The following is a 23,242-nucleotide window of genomic DNA, read 5'->3' on the forward strand; positions in this document are numbered from 1 at the left end:
TCAAATTTGATATTTGCAGAGTGGCACTATTATGGGCTGTACCCATTCAAATGGACATTTTAAAATCTAAATTTTATCTGAAATTCCACTTGGCAATCTAAGAAACAGCCCCATCCTCAGGACATTCTCATCAAGCCAGTTCTGTAAGAGCCTAGTGCAATATCGTACAGTGAGATAAATGCTGAATGTAACATTTCCGTGGATGCTTTCTCCTCCTTTCTGTCCGTCTGTCTGTCGTTTCTCATTTCACTTCAAGACAAACCCAACACATACACTTTTCTGGAAGAAACGTTGTAGCCTTATAGTGGACGTGAAAAATCCAAAAGCTTATGCCTCCGTGAAGATGGGCTAGGGTATTTGGTTGTCTTCCTCTCCTGCAGCTCCCAAAGAGAAACGAGGATGTTGGATGGACCATGAACAAAGGGGAAGTACAACTGATCTCAAACCATGGATGCAAGAAAGCGAGAAAACAGGTTTAGGTTGACGTGGATACTGTTTGCTTGAGGGACAAGGGGCTTAGATTTGTTATTTGAGATGGAATAATATACCGCCAGTAATCTCTGCGCTGACTGTTCCTGTTGTCTGGGTATGGACCCCTTCATTGGGCTGAAGTGGTTTCTTCATGCACTGCTTCCTAAATACCCTTGAAGTTTTAGTACTAAGCAGGCTGAGCGAGAGAAGGGTCAGAAATGAGCAGCTCATAAAACTGGAGAATAGTGGTCTCCACGGAGCTCCACTCTGAACTGCTGCCATGCTATGGAAAAGAGGACATAGCAGCAGGGAAGCTGAGATTTTGGTCTAGGGAGGGAAGAAAGTGAAAATTTTTCTAGCTATTTTTTCTAGTCTTTTTCTAGAAACTTCTAGCTTGGTTTTGTTTCCTCCAAGTTTCTTCTTTTGAGACAATGCACGGGTTTTGGGTTCTCTGCTTGCAGGCAAGGGGTAACTACAGTATTACTACAGGGAGGCAAGGCAGGGAAGTCTCTGCTGCCTGCAAGGTGACTGTTCTTCATTAAAAGATTTTCTTTTAAGTGAAGCTGAAGTATTGCTTTGAGCTAGACTGGACTTCTGTAGACTGCCTCAATCCAAATTTGGGCAGAGCAAGGAGTGCTACAGAGTGCACTTAGCTCCTGTGGGAAGCAGTTTTGCATCACTCCTAAGCAACATCCTCCAGGATCTATCTATCTGTCTATCTTTAGCAACAGGAATCAGCATTATCGTGGCGAGAAGGATACATGAGAACAAGGAATGCATTTCAGAGTATTAGAGGAGTGAAGCTGGTGTAGCTTGCTAGCAGTGCACCCCAAATGTCAGTCTGGGTTGTGTCCTCAGAGATCCTGTGCCCACCAGAAATGTGGGAGCATGGCCAGCATCCCCCCGTGCCGGTTAGATAGTGGTTTCCTTCATCCTTGTAGTAATAAATCTGTCATGTGGTGGATCGTGGTGTTTCACTGCCCGGACAATTTGGATCTTGTCTCCAAGTTGCATGAGCAGAGCAGGGGCACTCCAAATGCTGTCAAGTATGGTATGGAGGGACCAAAGTCAGGACGAGCATCATAGCACAGTGGTGCATCGGCACAAATCACCAGAATTAGTGTGCGGCCTCGGTGATGTATTGATGTCCACCTCGCCTGAATTGCCATCTGTTACCCGAGGTGAGACAAGGAAAGTAAGTATTAACAACTGGCCGTAGTAAATGCACGTGTCCCTTCTGAGCTTTCAGCAAGGCTTCATTAACTTCAGTTTAAGGTTTCAAGGTTACATTTGACAAAGTGTACTTCCTCATGCTTTCCTTTTGAAAATGAATGTGTTATCCCTCACTAGGCACTCTGCAAGTGGATGTTTTACTCGATTAAGCTATCTCCTCTTGCTGTTTTGCCATAGCTCATCAGAGCCCTGGTTGGAGCTGGGACTCTGTCATGCTACGCATCGTTTTACACCTTGGGCTGAGCAAAAGCTGTTTGTGGTGGGCATGGAGCAAGGACCTTTGAGGCCACCTCTCCGGGCTGTCATGTCCAAGTGTCTCAGAGGTCTGCTGAATTTTGCCCGTGGGATTCTGCCCATCTGCTCTGGAAATGTATAGTTTCCTGAGCAATAATACTGCTTGGAACGCCTTTTTTTTTTTTTTTTTTTTTTTTTTTTTTTAATAAAAGTTGGTTTGTAGCCAAAACTGAAAGTCTGTGCAGAAGCATATTCATTTCTACGGCACTTCTCTTGGGAAGCTGGAAGAGGGATTGGGTTCCTGTCATTGCTGGTGAAGTGTTCTTGCCGTATGTGGGAGTTTGAGTCCCCATTCTGCCTACTTCACGATGCTCCGTTGTGCAAAAACTAAGAATTTAGATAGTAACCTAATCACTGGAGAGTACCAAGCTATGAAGTGGGACTTTTGCCTTGAAAATGATTTTTGTTTTAATGTTACTTCATTCCTGCAAAAATATTTGGAAGTTCTCATGTTTATTCCAATGCCACATGAAAACAAATGTTCAACGCTGTAAAACTGCTGAGAAACTCAGGTGTCATCCTTCAGTGTGCTCAAATAGCAAACGGCACTGTAGTGCTGTAAAACTGTTAGAGCCAGTCTCTTGCTTGGAGGTGTGGGCACCAAACTGCCCAAGTCTCTGGAGCTTGCGAGAAGCAGAGTGTTGGTTTTGCAGGTAGCAAGCTCCTACCATCCCGAAGAGGCGATGAGGGAGTCTGTCTTGGACAGCAATGAAGAACATCTCCCGGGACAAGTTGATTCCTGCATCCTGCAGCAGGTCGTCCTGCCCTCTCATCCATCACTTGGATATTACTTGGGTTCCCATGCGTGCAGCAAGTTTCTCCTCGGTGAGCAGAGGAGCCCTTGCCTGAGTGCTTGTTTCCCATACTGCCAAACTCTGGGCCAGGGCGATGTCTGGTAGGAACCCACATTTGCCCCAGGGTCAGGTAATGCGTGCTGTGGGGAAGGGTTTGAATGGCACCTTGCTCCCCTGCAGTGGTGGGGTGGCTTGGCTGCTTTGTGCCAGGTCCCTCTTCCTCCTCTGAGCTCAGCCATGATCCGCATCATGGCGCTGGAGTTTATGGGGCTCTGCAGGCCAATTTCTCCTGTCAGATACAGATGCGGAACTGTTGCTAGTTAATTTTTACCACCTGCCTCTTTCTTGTTATTTCTTCACTCGGTGCTGAGTATCTATCATTCAGCACTGGCTTCAGCCTGCTCCTTAGTGTAGGCAGTGATATTTTTTATTATCCTCCCCACGTTCACTTCCATTGACAAGAGGAATCCTGTCCATATGCCAGTTTTAGGAGAAAACGCTGGAGAATAATGAATGCTTCTCATTTGTAAACATGCTTTTTTTTTTTTTTTTTTTGCCCCTCTCAGCCTCTTGCTGTTAGGCAACCAGCTACTTTGCCTGCTGGGGGTTGGTGGAGCCTTTAGTCTGATGTGCCAGGAGTAATGTCGTCACGCACGGAGTTCGGGCTGTTTGGCCGACACGGCCACAAAGACAGTGCAGAAAACTTCTAACAGCTTCTTTTTTGGGTAACTTTGATCATGAGGCTGCCTCATGCTAGGAGGCTGCGCGGCTGCCTTGGCCGGGCTGCCGGAGCTACAGTTTATTGATTGCTTGCCCTTTGGATAACCTTGGGCTAGATGTAATTAAGCAGGAAGGCTTCCCGCAGCCCTTTGGAAAGGTCGAGCGGATCTCCGAGCCCGTGCGTAAGCGTTCGGGGACGGCGTGCAACTCAGCACCGGCTGCTGGGCCGGGAGCATCTCGGGGTTGTGCCGGCCCAGAGCGTTTCCGCAGAGCCAAGCGGGGGGCCGGGGTGCTGGCTGGGAGACCGAGCATCCCTGGCCCCGGCTTGGGGCCCCCCCCCGCCAGCACCGGCACGGCTCGGCTCGGCTGCGCGGGCAGCCTGGCAGCTTTGGGGGGTAGGTGCGGTGACCCTGGCCTCCCTCTGCGATCGGCGGCGGCCCCGACGCCGCGGCTTGCGCTGGATGCTTGCGTGCTCGCGTGCGGGTGGTGCTTCTTGCAGAAAGGCCTGAGCAAAATCGGTTGTGCTGATCTGGCAAACGCTGTGTGGAAGCACGAAGCCATATTTCTGAGATTAAAGGTGACCTGTCAAACAGAAGAGTGAAGTCTCTTTTTTTAGGCAGGGAAGAGAAGCAGGCGTGATCCTAGATTGCGTTTCCTAAATGTGTTACTTTGCTGCCTCCTTTGTTTTGGCAAAAGGCTGCAGCTCGGTAACACGGCGCGATTTCCCCCGTGCCTGCAGGTGGGACTGGGGGAACGGCTCCCTCCGAAACGCCCCGGGTGAGATCCTGGCCACGCTGCAGTCACAGGCAGCGTGGGCAGCAGCTGCAGCAAGGCTAGGATTTTGGCAGAGCCCTCCTCTGCCTTCCGCAGCCCTCCTGAGCCCCGTTCGGAGGGCAGCCTTCGCCTGGAAGCGCCCAGGGGTTTCGCGGCTCTCCTCTGAGTGCAGGGAAGCCTCTTCTCCTCCACCGCAGCGCGGCTCCCTGGCTCACCGGGTCCTGCTGTTTCCTGCCGTAGGTGTTAGCAAGACACCGAGCTGTTGCTGTCGTTTCCTGTGTTTTCCAGAGCCAGTTTCCTTTCAGGTCTACCTGCTCTTGGCCTGCCAAAGCCAGGACTGGTATGTGCTCAATTTTTATATGCCGGTGTGTAGCAATAAAAAGAGCCGTGACAAATCTCTGAGCTCCTTGTTACAAAATTAAAATTGATATCTCTGTCAACATCAACTTTCTTGCAAGCAGCAGTTTTAAATAGAAAATCCTAACACTGGAGTGTGGAGGCTCTGCTTTTTTTGTGTACCTTAGTGATTGGAAGGAGAAGTAAATGAGCCATACAACTTCCCCGGAAAAGTTAATAAGCTGGACTGCTGCCCCTCTGCAATTTTTTGCCAGGGGAATCTGATATCAGTATTTTTTCTGACACGCCTATGCCAGGATACAACAAGAAGATACAAGGATATTTAAGCCCATCATTCCTAGCCTGTTTAAGAGCGATAGTCCAAATCAAACCAGAAGCTGACTGATAATGATAGCAGGTTGTGAAGCAGGTGTCTGTTAGGATGATCTAGGTAGGCACTGACTAAGTGCAGGCAAATTTTATGCATCCCCTTCCAGCTCCAAATCTTTCTATGCTGTGATCTCACCACAAAACACACAGTGGTCCTATGTTAGGGCTAACCATATAAAATGCGGTTCCACCATAGAAAGGTTCATCGGGCATCTCAGCAAGGATGTTCCTTCTCCAAATGCTGCAGAAAAGAGCAAGAGCATCTGTCTCCCCAATTCCTGACAGCTGGAGAGAAGAGAAAAATATGTTAGATGATTTCAGTGGAGTAACTTCTACTTACACTAACTGAACGTGTGGTCTTTTAGTTCTGTAATTTACCTGCAGGATCAATGCTGCACCTAATCAGGGAGCTATTTTTCATAATTTAGGCACTGAGCTGAGCAGGCATGTCTTGCCTGCCCAATGTGATTGAGAATTGCCCATCCAAATGAAATCTTGTATGCTCAAGTATGACTCGTTAGAATGATTTTGAATGGTACACATTATGTGCTGTTATTTAATGCAAATAATGATTAGCTCCAATCATACTCTTAAGTTCATCCTTTTGCAAAGAAGATTTGGGAGATGCAGAAGGTTTTAAAAGATGAGCCTCTGCCTTGTTAAATCAGCTGTTGTGCATTTACACATCTGTGCAACACTTGCGAGGTGTGTTGCGGAGTTTTCTCATCAATTTAAGGGGTTAAAGTATAAGGTGAGTAGAGCCCCACAAACCTGGAGTGTGTAGTTACTTTTCTGTTTTACATGAGTACAGATTGTGCTTTAAATAAAGCAGCAGTTTTAAGGCTGTCAGTGCAGCATTCTCATGCCCAATTTGCTTCAAGATCAGTGAAATTAAATATGCTTTAAAATGCATGAATCTTTGTTTACTTTTTATGACAGTAGCCTGTTAACTCCAGTAGTAGCTCTGTAAGTGCATTCCCTTCTTGTAATTAACTTTTATGAGTTTAGTTGAAAAGAAATATAAACTTTCACGTACTGTAGCAAGCCGGAAATTGTTACAAGACAGTAAGAAAATGAAATTGTTGTATATGTAAACAGAAAGACCTGTGGTGATGAACTGTTCTGGAGACGAATTTGCTGCTTTATGAAGGTGCCAGGCAGATTGCTGAAATAACAAGTAAAAGGAAGACGGTTAACGTCTCTCCCAGAGATGCATTTGACCGCCTCGTGCAAGGTGAAGAACAGCACCGCCTCCGGGTGCCGGAGCCATGTGATGCTGGGGTACCCAGGGTCTTCCTTAGGTATGGTTACTCCAACGTACTTAAGCTACTTTTCTTTAAGTAAAAGGAAAGGATTTAACCTGACTGAAAGCATTTAGCAAAGACTGAGTTTGTTGTAGTATGTATCATTGTGGGTATGTATTTACCTGAGATAACTTCTCATGGGGACCTACCTTGCAAGGACTTTAAGATGCCAACACTAGTCCCAGTTCAGGGACCTTGGCAAGCTTTGCCTGAATGCAGCTTCACATGGCTCCAGCTGCAGCTCTCCCTCCCTCATTTCCTATATCTGTTGGTCATCTGTAGAGAGACTTGGTTAAAGTGCGTGAGGAATTTCTTCACTGTGTGAGTGACAGAGCACTGGAAGAGGTTGCCCAGAGAGGTTGTGGAGTCTCCTTCTCTGGAGATATTCAAAACTTGCCTGGATGCAACCCTGTCTAACATGCTCTAGGTGGCCCTGCTTGAGCTGGGGTGTTGGACTAGATGATCTCCAGAGGTCCCTTCCAACCTTACTGATTCTGTGCTACCTCTCCAGTCGCACCATCACACCTAGCTCTCGAGCAGCATCTGCTCGGTGAGGGAGGGATCTGCTTGTGAACTGACGTTTACTTCCATTTGGTTTTTTTATAGGCCTTGTGATTAAAATGGGGAAAAAATAAATAACAAATTCCATGGGGTACTGGAGAGAAAAGCATAGCAACTCCTCATAAACCTTACTGAAACAGTAGGGGTGTGGGAAATACCATATTTTCCATTTGGAAGCATCAAGTGTGTGACTTGGAGGTTGAAATACAGAGGTGACTATACCAGCCTAGCCTGAACTTTGCCAGGAGTATGTTTCAATGGCTTCATCCTTCTTGCCTGTCCCCAAAAACCCTTCTCAGTTATTACTTTTATTTCTATTTTCTGTTACCCTTAAAAGCTCTCACTTCCTCTCCTGGAAGCTGTCTGAAGCCAATTCTAGCAACACTCTTCGTGTACTAAATATCCAGGGTGTATTATCTCATATGAGCACTTGCTATCTCTTCGTACTCACCCCAGCAGAATGAAACTGGGATAAGAAACTAGTTAGTAGCGTGTGTTTCTCAGCACTTGCCAACAAGCAGTTATAATTTCCAGAAACAGTTCTACTTGCAGTCTGTTGTAAAGATTAGCATATGGCTCATTTTCCTGTGCTGGCCGCAGCTGCAGAGATTGGAGAACTTAAGGGGAAATGGAGAAGGACTCCAAAGATGGTCAGCTGTATTTCTGTACTCTGCCTTGATTTAACGTTGTGCAATTGAAAAACTCTTTCATCCTTTCTCAGGTTCTGTAAAAATTATGCCCTGCATTTGGGGGAAATTCTACTGTTGCATGCAGATGCCTTGTGACAGGAACATACTACTCGATATATTGATGAACATCCTGTTGTATTTGTTACTTTTAAGGCATGGTGTTTTGAGAAGAATTTTTGTGAAAATAAGCGTGGTTTCTGTTCATCATAAACTATTCCAGAGGTTCTCTATGTGATTGATACAATATCATCACTATTGCTTGCCTGATGGCCCCACCTGTGTGACGGTGACATGCTGAGACCGTGAGGAACAGATCACCACAGCTTTAGGAGAGGAGCAGGTAATGGGACAGCCCAGCTTTTGAGCTGAAAAGTGATGAAAAACCACTGCCATTATGCAAGCCAACACATAGGTAAACAGCTACTTTACAAATGAGGGAAAGGAATAAAGAGAGAAGGTGAAATCTCTGAAAAGTACTTAAATATATTATAAGACAAATAGTAGCATTATATATTACTTTAAATTACAAGTGTTTCCAGGATTGGGTCAATTAACTCAGAATTAATTCAAAATTTTCTTCTGCTTCCTTTCACACCTGTCTGTTGAGTTGATATCATTAAATACCACTTGGTAAATTATCATTTTAGTGTCTCTCTCCACAATTCACATGACATATCCCTTGAAATTCTGGTTCTGCAGTTGTCTAATACAGTCTTTGAAACATGCCCAAGTGTCCTTGTGAGGTAGTTTGCTTCCCTGAGACCTAATGATAACGGGAGAATTCACTTCCAACATTGTGTTTTCTCAGCAGATGCTGGGAAAGAGGCTTGGATGTGATGCGCTGCGCCTGCATAGTAATTGAATGGAAATTGCACTGACGGAAGAGGGGCTACTTGCCAGTTTCTCTGCCTTGCGCGAATTTGCACGCCACCTCGTCAATGTAACGCGATCCCGTTCTGAACGGACAGCTCACTAGAGCAACAGAGTGGCTCGTCCGTAGCTTTCCTGCCAGAACTGTCATTAAAGATGCTAACGAGACGAGGGGAATTTGTGGATGAACATGTCTCAGAGCCAAGGCTGTGATCACCAATATGTGGTACATCAACATTTCGGTTTCATGCATTAGCTTTCAAATACATATTCCCTTTTTTCAGCCTGCGGTGTGTTCCCTGGGTTTAAGAAGGCATGTTGTTGGAAACCTTTGCTGCTCCTCCAGGAACTCTGGTAAGCACAATAGCTGCAGTAGGTTTAGTGAAGAATCTCTCCGCTGAGACTGCAGCTCCTACGTGGAAGAGGATCAGGACTACAAGGTTCAACCAGTAATCCACAGACATGAAATACCTTGTTTCTACATCAGCTCTTAGGTATGAGATTTTATGGGTGAGGCAGAAGAGTTGTTACAATTCTGTTGATTCTCTGCTGCTTCTTAAGTGGTTTGATTTCCATCCCTGTTGATGTGCTGGCAGCAAACTCTCTTCTCCAGCTGTGCAGGAGATATCAGACAGACCAGTTTTTACCCCTGACCAATCCATTTCTGCCTTTTGAAGTATATTTTGTCTTGTGATATGTTTGGTTTAGATTGGGGTGTTGTGTTTGTTTTTATAAAAGTCTGTTTTCATCCAAAATCAGGGGAATGGCAGCAGCTGCAGAAAAAGGTCATGGTTTTGCTGAGATATGGAAATTGTATGACAGGCTTTTAGTGTACCTATTTGGCACCCACTGGGATGCAGAAGACTGTAAATATGTGTCTGACACCTATGAATATTGATAGCTGTTTTTAGGTGGAGGCAGTAATAGGAACTTTCTTGTGTTGTTTCTGAATAGTAACTTCGCTGCTGCTGAGATCTTGAATTTTTCAGGTTAAATTCTGAATTTGTCAGTTAAGCATTTGTTGCTTCCCTTTTTTTTGCTGGTCTGAAATGACCACAGAGATGGATTGCATTTTTACATAGTAGAAGCCAAAAGCTGCGAGTTTACTTTATTATTAAAATCTAGCTAGCTGTCTCCATCCAAGACACACAACAGCAGAACAAGGTTGTTGGCTTGACATAACATGGCAAGTTGGTGTTGACAGTCGTGAGCATAGGAAAATCAACTTCTAAGACCAAGCCTTTTGAATGCATCATTTACATCCTTATTTATTGACTTTACATAATGATTTTTCCAAGCATTTTCTAGACCGTATTGGGATAAATACCTATTGTGCCTTGGAAATAACTGGTTCTACTAGGGTACCTATATTACTCATTTACATTTATTAAATCTATAGCAACACCTATTTTATTACATTTTGCTATTTTTTTTATCTTAATATATTATTTTATTATCATAGTTATCACTGGTTTTGATATGTAATCAAATGCAAGATTACATTTTAATAATAGTATAACTGTGATAATAAAATAATATTGCAACGGATTACAAAGCAAAAACTAGTCTGTCAAAAAACCCAACAGTATACCTTAACTAAATATCATTTCTTTAGATTCCTTTTCCACCTTATGAGACCACTATAATTTTCTGGGTAGTAGTATTGTTTCTAATATGTCAGCACGCCCACACTTCATTTATCCATATTGAATTAAACTTCTACTCTATGTTAATGGAATTTACTGTAGGCCTATAATTTCTGCAAAGCTCAAAAATAAAGAATTACAGCTGTACCCAAATGGTGGTCAAATACTGAGTTTGACTTCACCTGTGATACTGGCTATCTGGAAGATACTCTGCCTGTTGAAGTGTTGGTAGGTGAGAAAGGATCACTTCTTCTTCTGTTGGCATCCATAATGCAGGACTTCTCGTGATTCAACGCTGCATACCTACATCATTTCCTGGAGAGAAGCATCAACTCTGCCAGAACTGATATTGCTCCTTGTTTGTTTTCTTTTTGACTGAGAAATGTCGCCTGAATTACTAGATATTAGGATGAAGGTACGTGTGTTGGCGTAGTCTGAGGTGTTTCTCAATCTCTGGAGCTGTAAAGCAATCTGTGTTGACCAGACTCTTAGGTGCCTTTGTGCAGCAGTTTGCCACCAATCCAGCATTTGATCAGATGTAAATGTCGCAGTATGAAAGCACCACCATCTAAGCTTAAATCTTATTCCAACTTTGTCTTTTACAGGAGAAGCTGTTAGTAGTGAGAAATTTTAATTCGTAGCGAGCTGTGTACAAAATGCTCAGAATAATGCAAATCCTTGACATCATATTACATGGTTTTAAAACTTGGACTGTCATGCCAAACACAAATAGGCTTGCTTGGACTGAACAGCTGAATTAAAATCATGCTGCACTAAATGAGTTGGGGCAGATCAACCCTGACAGGTAGGCTGTGTGCATGGGACCACAGAGCCCTTGTGTTTCCCAGGGTGAGTAATACAACTTTGGCTGCATGTGGACATCCCAGACCTCTGCTTTCCTGGGTCACCTTGGATGTTTGCGTAGTGGTAACGGGCTTCTCTGCCCTTTTAGTTGCAAAGGGACTTGGTGTGAGCCAACCTTCTTTGCATATCAGACCAGAGGGGAAGATGGTTCCTGTAAAAGCCAAATGAATCAAATCCTTTGGGAGGACCAGGGGTTCGGTTTCTTGGCCATAGCGCTGGTGTGCTCCTGAGCTGAGAGGAAAATTAGCCTGTAGACTCCTGAAGATGAGAAAGGACAAAATACTGCCGCATGCCGAGCGAAATTCTGCAAGCATTCTTTCTGCTTGTAGAAAAGTCAAATCCTCCTTCCCTCCAAGAAGGCTTAATGCAGAGAAGCTTGCAAAATGTAATTCTGTCCATAGCTCTCCCGCAGAGAGGGTAAATTAAACTATGAGCCTTTAAAGTTTGTGCTTCCTCGTGGTGATAGAAGTGGAGCAGATCACACCAGGGGCTCTCCTCTAGCCCGCACGCCTCCTGCAGCAGGTGTCTCGGCTGTCGAGGAAAGCTTCCTGCGTGGCTGATGGAGACATGGGCTTCCTGGCAGGCACCGTGCCATCTGGCTTCTTCGCTGAGAAAGCTTGCAGACTGGATCCTGCTGCGGAAAATACTTTTCCAGGTCTGTGAAAGAAGCCTCCGGGGTTCTTATGACCTGGCAAAACGTGGGAAACCTCATGTTGCTAGTGGTGTCTCGGCATTGCAGTTGCACAGCTGAGAAGCCTGCCGGCAGCCCCTTCTCACCGCCTGGCATATCACGTGCACAACAATCTCGAGTCCAGCTTGTGCAGTGGGGCTCGAAAGAGTCTCCTATCTGATTTAAGGGTAAGACACTTTCATTAGGAGATGAGTGGCCAAAGTCAAGGACAAACGCTTGTTGCTGCATTTAATTTAATTAATTAGACATTTGAATTTTGCTTACATATCAGATTATTTCTGTTCCACTGCTGTCTCAGTGATGGACTGTGATACTTCATTGCATTGGCTTACATTTGGGGCAGGCTGCAGGTGTACAGATTATTATGCTGAGTTGACATGCGGTGGCTGTTAAACTGCTAGAAAACAGCAGTGCTTGGTTGCACGTTCACAAACACACTTCCTTGGGATTACTGAATGTATAATACTGTGTTCAGTAAAAATTATTTTGACTGAAAAAGCTAACAAAGGTGCTGTTCTCCTGATACCACCTATTCAGCCTCCCACAGTGAAGGTTTCCAATGTGATGGACTCCAAACTGATACTTTGGCTGTTTGTTCTTGCTCAGGAGCATCCTGGGCATGGTGGCAGAAATGTTTTATGAACGGGAGACTTTCAAGTGAAGTATCCAGTGCCAGGAGGACTGTAGGCAGCACTGAAGGATAGGAGCAGAATTTCTGACCTTCTTAGAAGCCCTTAAATAATTGTGCTTTGAAGTGGCTGCCTTGGAGCGCTCCCATGCTGGTGTTTTTATCATGAAGGTTTAGAGATGCTTGGACCAAAATATGGTTTCTTTCCTTTACCTTAAGTGATGTCTTGTCATTATCCGTCTTACTGAGCACACTTCAGTGAAGACTGCTTATACAGGCTTTTAACCTCATCAGGAGAGCAAAATGTGACTCACGCTGACGCGAAGGTCAGTCACATAGTTAAGCTAATGTCCCTAACAGCTTGCTTGCTATTGAGGAAGGTGCACTGCGCAGTAAGGAGGAAAGCTAACTCATTCGGCTACTTTGATATCTGTAAATTCGTCTAAGCCCTTACGTAAGGGTTTAACTTTCCGTTGATGCTCGAGTGCTGTAAGCATAGCGCTGTGCTGAGCAAGGACTGAAGCAACGGTTCATGTTATACTCCATTTCCTGAGATCCAGTTCTTCCACATTAAAAAAGTCACTATTGAGGAAAGGAAAATTTAAAAAATAATACTGACCAGGCTTGCAGGGTACGCCAGTCTAGTAAAACTCCCCCAAACATCCTCATCTGTAAGCTTGAAGTTCAATGAATGCTTATGTGATTTGCAGAAGTAGGGGCCTAAATATGTTGGTTTAGAGTAATATGTCTGTTCTTATATAATTGCTCTGCTTTCTGGAATATTTAGTAAAAATATTGACTAGTTAAAGATGACAGCTCTTTGAATATGGAACAGTTTACATCAGATAAAGCAAATCTGCGTGATGTCCCCTTTGGCAGTGAGGCTCTTTCTCCTGATTCAGAAGGCTGGTTGGGTCTGCTGGGTTGGCCAGGAGGGCTGATTAACTGCAGGCAGGCTCCTGGGGAGATGTTGAGGTGCACTGATGTCTCGGTCACTGCTGAATTGTGCTGAAAGCAACCCAAAGACCTCAGAAAGGAAACCTCTTCACGTGGTTTTGTGTCCTCTCACTAGTCCGCAGAGCAGTCCAGGCTTGCTGGGTAGAGCCAGGGTCTGAACTTGGCGGTTAGAAGCCCTGGTTTCAGGCAGGTGGTTTCTTTGCTCCAACTAAGGTAACAGTGGCCAGCTATAATCTGTGACACCAGATCATTTTCAGATCTAAGTTTTTGTTTCCTCAAATGATCTGTATGTTTTGGCAGTTATGTCTTGTGATGATGGATTGCTTTCAATTTCATCAAAAATGGGCAAAAACACCTGTTATTTTCATATGTTTGTGCACTTTGTTATGTAACAGCTTTTTAGAAAATACTTATATTATTGCATTTAAATGATACTAATCTCTGTTTGCTTGTCAACTTCTTTTCCCAGGTAATGTTGGTTGAATTATTGTTTTACTAGTTGTTTGAATGAAGAGTGAAGGCTAATGGCTAACCCGAGTGGGGAAGGCTAGAGCAGAGGCTGCTGTCCTGACGTTGTCCTGACGTGTGGAACGTCAGTGACGAGAGAATTTTTACTGATACGGTTATGTTGTTAGGCTACGGTTTCATTTAGACAAAGTGTAAGGAATACCTCTTGTCTCAGATTTGTATGAAGAAATCTATTCTCAGTGTGCGAAAACCCTTTATAGAAGGTTGGTGATACGATTTGATTAATCGTATACTGTTGCCCTTCCCGCTCTACACACAAATTGCAGATACAGCTGCAGATACTGAAATTGCAAGCAAAGAATAGTATAGAACCTACAGATTTTTCCTCTGATTTTTTTTTTCAAACATAATTCTCATTTCCACCAGTGGATGAAAGGATTAATGTAACATATGGATTTGGGGAATGACAGGCCATACCAGAAATACTTTGATATTTTCCTAAGAGAAGAGGTGCTGCCTTTGGGAGGGTAAAGGTGTTCCATATATTTTCTTCTTAAAAAAACATTTTATTAGCAGGAATGTTTTAAGTATAGTGTGTGATAAAACTGGCTCCTTGCCTTTTGAAAAGTATTTAAATGATATGCAAGCAAGCTTTCTCTAGATCAGATAATTACATCCATTCTAGATTTAAATTCGCTCCTTTCTTACAAGTCTTGTCAAGACTGCAAGTCATTGCCTTCCTGGATGGAAAGCAAAATCCAACACAGTCATTTGAATTTCGCAAAACAGTCTAATGGGGTGCAATTGTTTAATTTGCAATAAAATATGGTTGCATCAATTAGTTGCTGTAGCTGGTGAGACAAAGACCAAGAGAGCTGCAGGAGTGGTTCCCACGGGAGGCCACCCTCTGGCAAATGGCTTTCCTCATTCCTGTGTTTCCGGCCAGTGTCGAAGGTAGCTCTATTTGCAACCACTGTTTTTTCTGGTCTCCTGCCAGCCCTGGGAGGTTTCTCTGTGGTGGACACCTTGCTGCTGTGCTCCTCCACCACCGTCCTGCATCTGAGAAGGTTGAAGTCAAGGGCAGGTTCCCTTGGCACGGTGTGTGGGCACTGCACCACCCTCATCTTCCTCCCCAGCCGTCCCCTCCACCCTTGGTGGTGTCACCTGGATGCTCATCCTCTGCTGAGCATCTTGTCGAGACCCTCGAGTCTTTTTAGACTTGTAGCATTCAAAAATGCAGTCCCTCTCCTAAAGGGCATCTGCGCTCTTTCTGGGCAGGCGTGCGTCCTCGTGCTCCGCTGTGTTGGCATACCTGTTATTTAAGGGATCCACATGGTTTTAGATATCCTTTTTTTTTTTTTTCTCTCTCTAGGAAAACGCAAGCTAGAAAATTGTATTTAAACTCAAGTTCTTATGTAAGCATCTGGGAGTTCAATATGTGTATATATATATATATATATATATATTTTAAAAAATAGCATTACATTTCGCGATACTGGCGATGAAATTGCAAGCGTTGGCAGTGCTGCCCTGGAGAGTAGCTGCTGCTGGAGCCAGGTGGCTCAGCGGCGCCAGCGGGAGCTGCTCTGGCAAAGGGACTGGGGGCACCAGCAATCACGGCGGTCTGTAGCTCTCAAGCACTAAGCAGGTTTTTACCTGGCTCAGTTGTGTGGCTCTCAGGCTCATGCAGATGTCTCTGAATCGTTTGTTGGTCTAGGTAAATTAGAAGGAAGTAAGTTAGCAAGGAAGTGATGCATCGCTTTGGAGTGACTGGTCTGGTGTGTGAGGCTAAGAAATACTTCGCTCCCTAGATAAGGAAGAGAAAAGAGAATCATTTAAATTTTTACGTTCCCTTGGGAATAATGCGATGCGGCAGTGTTAAAACTGTATGTAATTGCTTTCTATTTTTGTAAAGCCTGTGGCAGCTACGAAACTTTAAAGTGAAGGCTGGAAAGTCTGGTTAGTATTAAAGGCTTCAGATGCAGGAGGCTCTTGGTGCAGTTGGGGTAAAGCTGCCCGTAGCAGGGGCAGAAGCAGGGTTCCCCCACAGCCTGCGATGTCTTTCCTTCCTGGAACGTGTGAAAGAATCTTCCAAAGTTGCAAAATCTTCCAGAAAATGATGGCTTTTGGAGGTGTCTTCCGGGCTGCCGTTCCACGCCGTCTGCGTGCCGCTCGGTTACCCCGAGGTCACCTGGGGGACTGCGGTTACTGAATATCTCAGTATTCTTCTCGTTCCGAGAGGTGCGAAGCCACCGAATGCAAACTGTGTCTTCATTTCTTGCGGAATTAGGTGAGGCATCTCCTGGCTTTTGGTAACCGAGCCGGCTGAGGGTCGCTACGCTGCGTAGGGCGTTGGAGCAGTGTACGGCCCCAGTCTGATCTTCAGCATCTGCGGGCATCGGGGTTCGAAACGTGCGGTGCCACGTTAGCTGCTGTGAAGCTGTGCTTTACGCTGGGATTAGGATTCATTCGAATCTAACGACTTCCTTCCATTTCTGTTTGAATTGCTTCAAGGCCTCCTAGCAGTTAATGTGAAATGTAAATATGGGAAATATCGCAATCCAAAGTGGTATTTAAGAAAAAAAAACAGGATAAATACAGACATATTTTAGTTTCTTGGCCAAGACGGCAATAAGTGAGGCTGTTCTAGAAGAATGCCTGTAGTTCTTCTTATTTTACACCTGTTGATTCTGTATTTTATATATACAGAAAGTGTGTGTGTGTATATATCTATATATATATATATAGATATGATGTATATGTATGGAGAGATATAGTGTGTATGTACATATGGAAGAATATCTATATATAAAATCTGCCATCATAAGCCTAAAAGACAAAATACACCCTCGTGCTGCCTCTGTGATTTTGAAAGGTGGGTTTTTTTACCCTTTTGTCCTTCCCAACTGGTATAAATCTCTGGCTAAGTGCAACAAATGTGTTCTGGAGCCTTTTCCAAATTCACATTTATGACTGGAAAGGAAATGAATACTGGGGCTTGCTGTGCATTTGCCATAAAGAATTTCTGAAGCTACAGAGCTGAAGTTCACGTAACTCTCTGCTCTCTGGTGCTGTAAGCAATTTTGTCACCAAGTATGATACCAAATGTGTCACAAGTGTTGCACCGAATATTCCCGGGAGGTACCCTGGGGCAAATTGCACCATAAAAGTAGTAAATGTGCACGAGCAATAGTCCTTTTTGGAAAGGTAGAGACGTTGGTCTGAGCAGGTCCTTGCGTAGTGTGGGCTGTGTGGGGATACACACAGCTCCCGTCTGCTACGGCTCAGTGCAGAAGGCTGCGCAAAGCTCCTGAGTTTGGTTGGTGGCTTTGGGGAGAAGAAAGGGGGTTGGCATCAGCTTTGGCCTATTTTGCAGTCCCACGGTTGCTTTTAGCTGCAGCTTCTAACACAGCTGTTTTTTTTCCTTCAGTTCAGCCATTCTCCTGCAATCTAGAGTAATTCTGTGATACCATTCCACGTATTTAGTTTTGCTCTCGTTTGCTGTGAGATTCCCCTCCTGCTGCAGTGGCTGGTAATTCTGCCTCTCCGGCAATGAACTGCACAATGGCCGTAATAACGCTGCTATTCAGCGCTTATACCCACGTGCAATAAAACCTCTAACAAAAGTGATTAAATTTCATTGTTGCCATCTTGTCAATGTAAAGCACAGAAATTTAAGGGAACTGTCATCTGATAGCAAATTAGCTGCAGAGAAAGATGGTCTGGAGCTTTGTCAAGATGCTTTTGAGTGCCTGTGTTTTGCTGCCAGCGCGTTGTGCCTGCCTCAGCTCTTTGGTGGCACACAGGAACTGCGGTTTTCTGTCTCACCACAGAGAAGCACAGGAGATAAAATCCCATCTATGGACCATGAAGTCTGGTTAAATACGGGTATTTGACCTACATTTCCCATGAAGAACCATAGCAACTCAGGCAGATGCAATTCTGCATCAGAGGCTAAAGTGCAGTACGTAGGCGTGTGGCAGAGCTTTCCTTCTAGGATTTCGTATGTTGTGTTTTTGTCCTCCTTAGAGCCAGGCACCAGCACTGGAGGATCAGTGTTTTGGATGGAACGGGCTTTTCAGATTCAAAAATGAAAACCAGGCTGGGGGTGGCTGCTTGGTAGCATTTTGCTGGATGAGGTTTTGCCCCAGATGGCCTCCAGCTGGAAGAGCCTACACTAGGGGAGAGCTGCGCAAAACCCAAGAGAAGGTTTTTCTCCTCTTTAATCTGTGTAGTGCAATTTGATTATCCACCTCAGACTGCAAGTCAGCTGGGGATAGGAAGGGGACGAACTCGGTGTCCACCTTAGGTGACGTGTCCATCACCCCCTCTGGTAGGTGCAGGAGGATTCAGACACCATGCTCCCCATCGGTGGCTCCTTTCTCTGCTCGTTTTCTTTTTAACGAATTGTCATGAGAAGAATGCCCGGGGATGGAGCCAGATGATTTTCTCTTCCGTGAGAAGCAAAACAGACCAAAGACCAGGACCACTCCAGGAGCGGCCAAGGGACATGGCTCCGGAAGGGTATCGCATCAGGGCAAGCATGTAGCAGTACTGTGCTAGCATCTAGTCCTTTTCTGTAGTAGTTTTTGGCTCAGGACCTGATCTAGAAGTAGTACTGTTGTGTTCAGTAGCCTTTTTAGCATTTTTCCCTATGAATTTGCCCAGTGTAAACTTCCAGCGTGCACAAAATGTCCCAAGGCAATAAAAATTTTGCTGCATGATTATACACTGAGTAAGCAAATATCTCCTTGTTTGATCAGCTGGATTCGTTTAATTCACTTCAGCGCTATCCTGTAATGTTTACCAGCTAGCGCACTAAAGATGTGACTGAATTCAAGGGCAGGGATTATTAAAAGACACAAAAATCAGGAATTTTTACAAAGAGGTCAGGTTTCACCCACACGTTCAGCACTGTTTAGTGCTTTTTGGAGTGGGAGTGAGACTGGAAGGCATGCTTGCCGAGTTCAGAAGCGCTGAAAGTGCATTTCGCCCAGTCACCTGCGCTTCTAAATGTTTGATAATTGCTATTGTTTGTGCATGTAATGAAAGGAAATAGAACATATTAGAGAAACTTTACCTGTTGCAGATAGAGTACTTCTGAGGAAAAGATTGTTTTAAATGTGTAATATTGTTAGCAGAGTTCTCTTAAAATCTTTGTTTACCTCTTGGCACACTTCCTATGTTTGTGCATTTATAAGAAACAGAATTGGAATCAACTCTTTGTTTCTTTTTGCACAAATTACTGGCTTCACAGACTGTGTAGGTGTTTTTCAAATACATACACCCTTCTTAAAAGTAATTTTGCCTTTTGCGATAGGATGTCTGTTATGGCCTTTGTATCAAGCTATAGCCACGTGTTGCATGCTGCCACTCTGCACATTCCACTAGTGACATTTTAGCACTTGATAGATCATTTAGGAAACTACCAGAGAAAGTAAAATGTCTCCTCATATAACTGCCTTTTCATCTAGAAGCATAACACGCTGACTTGAGATGGTAAAGACTAAAAGGATGAGCCATTAAGAGGGTTTTCATATCACCTTTATCTTTTAGGCACATCCTAACAGTTTACCTGGGCGATAATTCAGGGCAACGCTACTTTGATCTGTTCACAGCTCTTCTTTCTGTGTGCAAGAAAATACGCGACTCGGGCTGGCTGCAGTTCCTGCTCTACTGGGGCCAATAGCAGATGGCATCTGTTAGCCTCACACCACAAATAACGAACATCTACTGTCGCTTTCACTGCTGCTAATTCTTTGGTTATTATACTGTTGCCTAGTCAGCATCCATAGCAGAAATTGTTCCAAGAGAATCAGTTATGGAAAGCGTTTGGATAGTTTAAAGGAAAAAAAGTAAGAACGTCTGTCCGTCATTCAACCATGTTGGAAGGTGGTTGAAACCTCTTCCAGGTCTAGCGAATGTCAAGCAGATGGTAACTGCTGCGACTCTAGATACCAGATCCGAGATGCTCCCAGGTGCAGGGGGGCCAGCATCTCTTTCCGGAGACTGCAGAGATGGCCTGGCCAGCTGTGCGGCTGCGGGGAGGCCAGCTGCGGCGGCGGCTGCACGTGTGCGTCGGAAAGCTGCCTCTGCCAGGGGAAAAGTAGCAAGGGGCCAAGAGTGAGCGGCTGTGATTTAGCTTGGGCTGGCAGCAGACACTGGGGGCTTTTCTGTGAGTGCCTGGGATGCTTGAAGGAGAGCAAAGCCACTCTTTCCTGGAGCGTTGGCCAAGGCACTGCTGGGGTGGGAGCCCTGGGAGCCTCGTGGCACTGGTAGCAGCGAGCACCAACGGGGCTCATTCGAGACCCCGTGAATCAGGGGCTCGCTTTGAGTTCGGTTTCAGGCTGCAGCAATGATGAAGCCATTGCGAAGCGCAGACGGGAGCAGGTGGCCGCATGTTTGCTCCCAGCGCCGTAACAAGAGTGAGTCATGCTTTAATCAAGTTCAATTGATCTGTGCAGCAGAGATGGTTTTTAAATTAAAGATGTGCCTGCTGCAAAGTCCCTTCCTTCATTTCCGTTGGAGAGGATCTTCTAAATGCTTGCTTCTTTGAGTTTCCATCCAATTCACCCCCCGGTAGGAGCGGTGCACGCTTGCTTGAAGTTACAGGTATCTCTCGCCCGAGCTGAGGTCTCACTATGTGGCTTCCAGCAAGTTACTGCTTCTCCCATGAGTTTCCCACTGCTAAAAGGTGCTGCCAGATCCGTCTCGTTCCACCACGTTCGTTGCAGATTGTTCCGGGGCTTCGCAGGGACAAATCGAAATAATTTACTCTGTTTCAGTTCATCTCGTGTTTTTGCATATAAGGTATTGTGAGTCTTCATTTCACAGGAATGTTTGTTTCAAAATATGCTTTCTGAGACTAATGCTTCTCCCTTTCCAGTAGAGACTGGTACGATGGAGCTGTGTCATTCTTAGCATAGCGTCGCTTCTGCAGAGTGATGGTTCTTATCCTCAGGGTAAATTCCAAGATTGTTTCAGACGTTCACTTTCTGAATGAAGATATGGGAATACCTCATGATTCAAGCATTACAAAATCTCTCATGTTCTCAGCTAGTATAGATACTGCTGATTTGTTTTGATAAGCGAGTGAGAAGCCCAGAGCTTGGCAGGAAATGTTACTGATCTCATACAATCCATGCTGGGCATTAATACATAGGAGTCTCATTCAAAAATCAATTTTCTCTGAGCTTTAATTTAAATGCAAGTGCCCCTCGGGCATCTTTCTGGATCATTTTTATTCTCATGCTGTACTTCAGCACTGAGGAAAGTGGTTGATAAATGCAGACACCCAAATTAGCCGTGTGCCAGCTGCTGTCAGATGGATCTAGCTGGTCTCTTCAGTTTGATGGCATACTTGTTTGGGTAAATAGTAATATTCAGAGCTGCAGAAGGATTTCCAAACTTGAGCCAAACAATCCCAGCTGCTCTGTAAGGTGGCAAGTACTGCTGTTATTAAGGCACGCCAACCGGGGGGACTGTTTAAGGTGAAATTAAGAAATACAAGCGCAATTTAGCTAGATGTTGGGCTGTCCGTCAAAAAACTGTCTATCTGCTACCTTTCTCCTCGGGAGGCCGAAGCTAAGCAGCTCATACAAGCTCCCAGTAAGAGAGCTTTAGAACGGATTTGAGTGAAGTTAATACCACGCAGCACTGTGCAATCCACCGAAAGAATGTGATTATGCAGTTATAACTGAATGTAATATTTCGTTTGGTGAATGCCTGGGGGAAAGGTGAGAAGAGGAATGGAGCTCGAAGGGTCACCTCGAGGCATTGCCATATTAATGCTCCTTTGCGTTTAGCTGCTGGTAAAGCCAGTCGCAGAAAGCAGACGAGTGGGAGCTGCATGGGAGTTTGTGGAGCGTCTTGGGCGAGGGGCTGCCGGAGAGAGGCCCCGCGAGAGCACCCCTGGCCCTCCCCAGGCACCTGCCCCTCACCCGTACCGTCGAGCTAAAATATCCCCCGGTTTTCTCCAAAATGATGGCCTCGCTCCCCAAATTATTTCCTTTTCTTTTATTCCTTTCATTTCTTTTCTCTCTATGTTTCAGATTATGCTTGGCCTTTGCCTAAACAGTTGTGCCCTATATGGATTTCCCTAGATGTGCTCTTTTCAACTGCGTCTATAATGCATCTCTGTGCCATCTCTCTTGATCGGTATGTAGCAATACGCAATCCCATTGAGCACAGCCGCTTCAATTCCCGCACCAAGGCTATTATGAAAATTGCTGCGGTTTGGACCATATCCATAGGTAAGCAATGCGGCTCACGATCTAACTGTGTCTTAATTTATAATAGCGTTACTCCCATTTTCATTTAGGATTTTTCAGAGGATACTCAAATTAATTTACCTGGCCTGCATGACTGAATATAATAAATGATTGCTGGGAAATAGAAATCTTTCCCTGGGATTGGTCAGTGACCAAAATAAAGAGTGATTTTTCAGAGCACCACTGCTTCCAATGCTGAAGCATTGCTGCTATATACATATCAATATGCCAATAAGGACGGTTACACAGACAAATGGAACCATAAAACTGCTGTGTAAACAAAGCAGCAAATCGCATTAGCAAAGAATCGGAAAATAAAACTGAGCCAACGCAAATGCTGTGGCCTCACTGCAGTCGCTGCAGTTAAACTTGCTCGCTCACGTTCTGGTGGCAGCGTGGGTAAAGCAGCGCAGCGTCCGAGGCAGGCTAACGGCCAGATATTTACTGCCTCTTGTGCAGGCTTTTATAGTCTCTACTATACCCTGCCACTGCTGGATTGCTGCTAGTGCCAAGCTAGCTAGTTTGAAGTCGTAGTAAATGAGGAGTAGACATAAAAGAAGATATTTTCATATTACTTCAATAAAAATGATACATAACGAAGCAATAAAATGAGGAAGAAAAGGAAAAAGGCGATAGCAAGACGACTGTGTAATATCAGGAATTATGTGACTAACGTTTTTGAGAGGAAGCGTTTCAGCCTGCTCTGTGAGAGACACTTGAGACGGGGTCAGAAGAATTGTATGACCTGTTCCCTCTGCTATATTGCTTTTTTTTTTTTTGCTTGAATTATAAGCAGTCTTACAGATTTAGCATTTACCTTTTCTCTGATAATGCGGTTGTGACTTTCAGCCCTGTATTGCAAGGAAAATAATGTTTTGGGTGCTTGAACTTCTCTCAGTCCTTGCCTGTATTACAGGTGGAACATGATACCTTGTGTCTGGGTGCTACAGGGGCCGCTCGTAAAGACGCTTGCCGAGGTACAGGAAAAAGGGCCGAAAATAACAGAAACATCCCTATTCTCTTTCTGAGTGGAATAATCTGTTAGAAACCCGTTTTAGCGTGCCATGGGCACACTGAGGCTCGACCCTGCAGGAGGAAGGCTGGGACGCGGGCGGCGCCAGGGCTGGGGCGAGCGCCCCGGCACTGCCTCCTGCCCCAGCCGCTATGGGCTGCAGGTCATGTTTTTTGATGCAGATAGAGCTGGCCCAGAGAAATCCTTGCTTGCATCCCTTTGCTTGAAGGTAAAGGTGGATTTGATACCCTCAAAGGGTTTGCTCAGCTG

At 44.9% G+C, this 23,242-nt stretch overlaps 1 protein-coding gene across 1 annotated transcript in view; it reads left to right on the forward strand.

Moving 5' to 3' along the window:
* The window catches only part of HTR2C (5-hydroxytryptamine receptor 2C), an 81,903-nt gene that overhangs the window by 47,643 nt on the left and 11,018 nt on the right, over positions 1-23,242 (forward strand). The window contains exon 3 of the mRNA XM_062585067.1: positions 21,742-21,942. Coding sequence (XP_062441051.1) covers positions 21,742-21,942 — 201 coding nt within the window. The remainder of the gene's footprint in view (positions 1-21,741; positions 21,943-23,242) is intronic.

Source organism: Rhea pennata, chromosome 11 (assembly GCF_028389875.1).
Source record: "Rhea pennata isolate bPtePen1 chromosome 11, bPtePen1.pri, whole genome shotgun sequence".
Taxonomy (NCBI): Eukaryota; Metazoa; Chordata; class Aves; order Rheiformes; family Rheidae; genus Rhea; species Rhea pennata.